Source organism: Thermobia domestica, chromosome 17 (genome assembly GCF_964235325.1).
Source record: "Thermobia domestica chromosome 17, izTheDome1.hap1.1, whole genome shotgun sequence".
Lineage (NCBI taxonomy): Eukaryota > Metazoa > Arthropoda > Insecta > Zygentoma > Lepismatidae > Thermobia > Thermobia domestica.
The window spans coordinates 127,513,190-127,520,172 of record NC_137470.1 but is presented as its reverse complement, the minus strand read 5'-3'; the positions used below and the strand labels follow the sequence as shown (position 1 = coordinate 127,520,172).

At 36.5% G+C, this 6,983-nt stretch overlaps 1 protein-coding gene across 1 annotated transcript in view; it reads left to right on the top strand.

Moving 5' to 3' along the window:
• The first annotated feature begins 903 nt into the window (after positions 1-903).
• LOC145674326 (mitochondrial import inner membrane translocase subunit Tim29) overlaps positions 904-6,983 on the top strand; it is a 29,930-nt gene continuing 23,850 nt past the window's right edge. The window contains exon 1 of the mRNA XM_081744251.1: positions 904-1,206. Within this exon, the coding sequence (XP_081600377.1) occupies positions 1,074-1,206 (133 nt within the window). The 5' untranslated portion in view covers positions 904-1,073. The remainder of the gene's footprint in view (positions 1,207-6,983) is intronic.

Below are 6,983 nucleotides of genomic sequence, written 5' to 3'. Positions count from 1 at the left end.
ATTCAGTAATTGAACAATGGACCTAAATCGATTTTTCCCTGACTTTCCATGACCAACCTGCCATTTCCCTGACTTCACCTGATACATTTTTACTTCCTGACCTTTCCCTGACTTTCACTTATTTTCCAGAATGTAGACCCTGGTAAAGGTTTTGTATGTATTACTGTTTCATAGAGAAAATGGTGCCATATATTTGCCGTTGCGTGAGTACGTATTGGATATTTGTCTTCGTGTGGAGTTTAGAAAATTACAGGAATTGCGTTTTAATTGCAATTCAAAGCAATTAATATTGCAATTGCATATTTCTTTAAATGTCATAGCATATGTTTCCAGTACTTACAGTATTTCATTTTCTAAGAGTAAAAACATTCATTTAATGGCATGCGTGGAATTAAAAGTATAAGTTGTTCATTAATCCCCAGTTTCAATATAACTTCTGCAAAACAAGCGTCATTATACATTAATATGATTAATATTGTACCTTCTATTTATTTGTTTTGCAAATTTATTAAATAATCTAATCACACAATTTTCCAGACAGAATTTTAAGATGTTCATGAGCAAGAACTCAAATCTCTTCTTACACTTTCGTTGTTTAAGAGTATAAACGGTCAATACCTACCTGTATTGCTCTTATGAATTTACTTAATAAAATAGAAATACGATATGCGGTATTTTAAGTGAAAAAAGATAGTATCCTATTAGTTATACAACCTTTCATCAAACAGTGTTAGAAACAATCAGGAAATCTAACATTGATATACAATTGTTCAGATCATGTCTTGCCCCCACACTTTTAACGTCCAACCGCCGCCACTGCTAAAGATATTTCATGATTGAAATTTTTGGTTCAGAAAAGTGATTCTAATTTGATTGTCTGGGCAACACTGCCAAGCAGAAAACAAGACGCCTTTCATTTGTTTCCTCATGTTGCAAGTGCAAGGCAAGTTATAGGGTTGCGAAGATGCAACTTAAGTAGATTTTGTGTGATTTTATGTTTTAAAGAAGAGAATCAACATTTGAAGAGTTTATGAAGATATTTGATATGTAACTGTTTGCCTACATTTATAAATATGTTTCTGCGAGGAAGTGTAAATGCACTTAAAAGTCGGATGTTTACAGCCCTGGAGAAAGTAGAAGAGTTGAAAGGCAAAGTTGTATCTAAATTGCCAGAAGTTCGCGAAGATTCCTTTCTTCACAAGTGGGGTAGGTAATTAGTATTTTGTTCATAAACTTTAGGAGACTACATCTTACTTCAAGATAAGTTTCTATTGGAAGGTTCTTGAATCCTTTTCAGTAATTAATAATTGGAGTTATTAGATTGTTTAGGGACTAAACTTCCACAGATGGCGTCCCCGGATTGGACGTGCCAAGTTCTAGATTACTGGTTCCCCTTTCTGTACCAAAGTTTATTATTTAAGTCACATAGTATTGCCGAGTGGGCGTTGGCGAGTGAAGGCGGGTTAGAACCCCGCAGGGCACGTTGTTCTTGTACTTTGGGGCCACCATCTGCGGAAGTTAACCCTGTTAGGTTTGAGATTGAAATATGTTACAATTTTGAATTGTGAACTTTTCTTTCTCTCTTATTAGCCTTTGTGCCGCAGAGTGGGTCCAGTATTTTGAGCTTAAAACTTGCAAATTGTGTCGTTTATTAGGAAATTCATTGTTACTACCTGAGTAAATGTTTAGGAATTCCTCGGTGCACATCCACTTTAAGAGGACTCTCGTTTTGTGTGTAAATAGCACGAAACAACCTGTACTAGGTGGCCACTGAAAAGCACAAATGCTATCTAACCAAGTCAGGGCAGGAGCGCAGCAAGGGACAAAAAACGTGGCGAGGTGATGTGTTATTTAAGGAGCATGCACGTCAGCGATGGTGGGTGTGTGCGTAAAGGAAGATGTTGCTGAAAACACTAGGTTGTGTTAAGTTAGATCCTTTCTTGATGTTCACTCCGACTACTTACCTTTACGTTGTAGTAGTGGGCTTATAATAAGTACTCTGATAAATAACTTTCCATGTAGTCACATTTTTCACACCATTTATCTAATGTTCACATTTAAATATATAGCTGCTTCTCCATTTCTTTATTTTTATGGTCTACATTTATCACACTTTCTGCTCAATTCATGGGTCTTCAAATCGGATTAACTCTTTTCCTTCACCAACATACGTTGTTACAAAACGGAAAATCAAAATAAAACTTCCTTCTTTCAACTAATTGTCTCATTATACTCTGTCTGATGTCGGCATGCATTCACTTAAAATAGTACCAGCAAGACGCAGCTTTTAAATATGTCAAAATAACGAACTGTTTTGTTTGTATAAACTTTACGAAAAATAACAGATGTACCATTTCTTTCCTGTAAATTTTACCTATTTTTCATATTTTTTGTATCATATATGTACAGGGTCTTTCAAAATAATACCGACACCTTTTGGGAGGTGATTCCCGACACCAAGATAAGACAAAAAGTGTAAACCAACCTAGGTGCACAAATGCTTCCTTTCGGAGTTATAAGCTGCCGAAAACATGGAAAATTGAACTTTAAAGGTTCATAGCTCCAAAAGTATAGGACCTACCTAGTCGGGTCAAGACTTCACTTGAGAATTAATATGTGCACTATCCAAAAATGCATGTTTCAGTATCCTAAGGTACTCACGTAGCGATTTTTGCAGTGGGAGTTTGGCTACTGGCGTATGACGAAGTACTCACCAACTACCTAGCTATAAAAATTGTTGCGGAAGTACCGCAGGATGTTGAAGCATGGATATTTGGAAAGGGCACATATTAGTTCCTTAGTGAAGTCTTGACCCGACTACGGTAGGTCCCATAGTATTGGAGCTATGACCTTTAAATTTCAATTTTTCATGTTTTCGGCAGCCTATAACTCCGAAATGACGGTATGGGGCCGCAGTGGCTCAGTGGTAGAGGGTTCACCTTTGGTGCTTGGGGTCCCGGGTTTGATCCCAGACCCCGCCAAGTGAACTTTCTGATGGACAAACACCGTGTGCGTGGGTTTCCTCGGGATTCTCTCACTTTCTTCATTCCACCATTTCATTCATTACTCATCATCAATGTCTCCTTTAGCCTAACCGGCATAACCTTGGGACGTAAAACTCAAAGATTTCGTTTCATTTTTGCCGAAATGACGGATTTCTGCACCCAGGTTGGTCTATACTCTTTGTCTTACGTTGGTGTCAGAAATTACCTCCCAATTGTTATTGGTGTTGTTTTGAAACACCCTATATATATATATATATATATAGTGTGTGTGTGTGTGTTCCAGAAATCGTTTTAAGCTGTCCAGAAGTTTTTCAGTTATGATGAAACGGTATTGATTTGAATGTGAAGAAAATCATTATAGAAATTGCCTCTTACCCTCCTTAAAAGCGGAATTTTAAAACGCTGGAGTAAATGTCTACTTACTTTAAATTAGGAACCTATACGCCGAGTTTCATGCCCGTAACTTAAACGTCTCGTGGGATACTTTATTTTTGGCATAAATTTTGCACTCTCTTTCTCTTTGTATTTTAACGTAAGTAACATGATATAGCACCGTGTCGAGGTCGCTGCTAATCATTTTGGAAAATGAATTTCAAAGCGGTTCAGAGATTTCCTTTGATGATGCGACAGATAAATCTGAATGTGAGTTAAACAATTGTAGTAATTTCCCCTTCCCGTTGGTGGAATTTGCGGAAATGCTGGGATGTATGTCTACTTACATTTAATGAGACATATTTGTATCGAGTTTCGCGTTCCTAATGTGAAGGTCTCTGAGATATTATATTTTTGACATACATTTTTAACCCTTTTGCCCCCTTAGTATATGCGTCTTAATGAAACAAAAAATAGAAGGAGTCGAGAACAGTGTTAACAAATTATTTTTCCACATCTTAGTTTTTTTTTTTTTTTTTTTTTTTTATGAGAATGCAGAAAAGATCGAATTCACTTATGCAATATACGGGTTGAAATGTCTGTTCTTGGCACGGGAAGATTAGGGTTATGCAAACTATTTGAAAATTATATTTGAGTACTCTCCTCTCTTTACAATGGCGCTATGAATCAAAGTAAAATGATAAAACTCAGGTTCACACAAGTCAAATTCATTTTATACAGTTAACCATTTTCTGATTCTGGTTATTTTGTGAATAGAAATGGAAAATTAAAGTAATATAGAAATTAGTCTCCTCATTCTCTTAAAATCGAAATTTTTGAAAGCACTGGGACTCATGTCAGCTTAGATTTTAATAAGGAGCTTATATACTAAGTTTGATCTGTATGACTTAAATGGTTTCTAACATATATTTTTGGTATTTCTTTTAAACCCGTCTCCTCTTTTAGAATAAAACACTTTAATGACACTAACATGGTAATAACCTTTAACATAGTACTGTCCACCACTTCCTGTTTTATTTATTTATTTATTTTACTTTCGTTAAGTAAGACGCATATACTAAGGAGAAACATAGTTGAAAGTTTATGTCAGAAATAAAGTATCTTATCAGATCTTTAAGTTATGAATAGGAAACTCGCCGGGTTTATTCCTAATTTGAGATATGTAGACACTTATTCCAGCGTTTTCAAAACTTCTGTTTCCACGAAAGGAAAGGTGAGTTTCTACAATGATTATCTTCACATTTGAATCAAATATTGTCTCATCATGATGGGAAAACTTCTTAAGCGTTTGAATTGAAGTTTTAAACGCAGTTAACACCTAGCTCGAACCTGGCTTTTGTTGTGTCAGTTTCATTAAAATACGTATCCAGGGGCACAGTGGTTTCAAAAATTATGCTTAAAAAAAGTGTATAGTCACTCAAGAGCCCATAATAAGAGGCACTTTGAATTCCATTATCGGTGGATGTGCATGTGTTTCAAATTCCATGTTAGTTTGTAGTTCCAAGTCTTATGCAACGTCGGTGCTGCAAGAAGAAGTTAAACTTCCAACAAGTAACTAATTAAAAAGTATTCTAGATGACATTGAATAAAAGTAAGGTAATAAAAATATAAATCTGTTACTAGTTCTCAATTTAAATGTGCTTAGTTATTGAAACGCCTGGAGAAAAGTTACATTACGCATATTCAAAGGTAAAGCTGAAAGAAAACTTGTCTCTGTTTTTGTTTTGATGCTGTAGGGATATTAAGTAAAACGTCAGTTCTATCAAACATCTGATTTGACAACCAATCAAAATTCGATAAAAGGGAGTTCGTATTTGGTGAATGCCTCGCAATGCATGACTTCTTATGGGTGGACATTCGCTTACAGTAGAATAGTAGACGCCATGGAACAAGCATCAATTCGTTTTACAACACTTCTTGACGAAGGCTAAGCAAGCCGCGAAACATGTAGGCATTCATCCTAGAACAGGTAAGAGGTAGACGAATAGATATCGCGTTACTAGGAAAACAATTCATCGTCGTGATAGTGGGGGACGGTGAGTTACCACAAACAAGCAAGATCGTCGTCTGACTGAACAAGCCAAAGAAACAAGGTGTTATTTTCACCGGTGAATATACATATATTTTCTTCTACAAATGATGGACCAACCTGTCTCTTCGTGAGAGGTACCAAGTTCGGTACTTGCTACATATTGTACAGGCATTCTAATGGACGCACATCAATGGCTGTCTGGGGATGTATCTCTGCTCACGAATTTGGATATCTGCACAGGATTGATGGGCGTCTTACAGGTGCGCGGAATAAATTCTTCTTGAAAAGTATTATGCTGCCAGCTGTTCGCGAACGTTACCTTGAGGGAGTAATTCTGTTCCAGCATGATCGATCACCTGTACATATGTCACGAGTTGTCCAAGAGTGGCTGGCAGAGCAGAATGATGTGATGTAAAGGTAATTAATTGGCCTGCACGTGGATCACACCCTAATCTGGTAGAAAATGTCTGGAAAGAGGGGTTTGAGGTTGAGATGAACTAATGCAGTTCCTAGATCTCCCAGTGACCTCTGGAATTTAGTCTTCAATGCTTGGGAAGATCTTGCTGCGAATGGCATGGACTATGTCCGTCGAATGTTAGCGATTGTTGAAGCAAATGATCATTGGATATCCTATAAAAAGCACATTTAGTTTCCAAAAGCCCTTGTAATGGCTACAATTCATCCATAAAATTAATGTGAATTTGTGATTAGTATATAGAGAGACTTGTGATACAATCATGAACATATTTTTGAAAGAAACAAATGTACCTCGGTCTCACAACCCTCAGTACGTAAAGCCGAAATGCTACCTCTGCTCCAGCCAAGGATGTTATAAAATAGAGGATCTGCCCATACGTACCTTCATCATATGAAGTCAATGAAAAAAAAAAAAAAAAAAAAAACGAGCATCGTGTGAGCTGACACTCTTGATTGGATACTCTCGTTTCCGCGAAGATTGTTGTCTCGAAACATTGCGATCTTAGTGGCGCGGAGTGGGCAGAGTAGGTGTGGCGAAGCTGTGACGCATGGCTTCACGATTTTGTTGTATGGGCAGATCCTCTATTTTATAACATCCTTGGCTTCAGCCTCTCACTAGCGACTGCTGCCTATCTATACCTTCTACAATACCTGCCAAGCCAATATTTTATGCGTAACATTCCTAAGAAATTGCAGACTATATACAAGAGAGAGATCTAATAATAATTATTGCTTGGCATTATCAAGAAGACATCTCTTGCATAGAAAACATAGGCCTTCATTATTGACTGATGGAACAAAAATACAATACTCGAGAATTATATTTTCTTTGGAAGTGATTTAAAGCGAATTTGTATTCAGATCCCAACTTGAAATGAAGTGCAATCGTATCTTTAAATTAAATTTCTTATATTGTAGATACTTAGGATATAAATATGCACATACTTGTAATTTAAGTGGCTAAATCTGTACAACAGTTTTAGGAGATCCATTAATGCATCTTAAATATCTTAAAATACTTTTGAAATTGTTAACTAGATTTGCACGTGGTTCCAAAACAAATTTGACAAAACGTA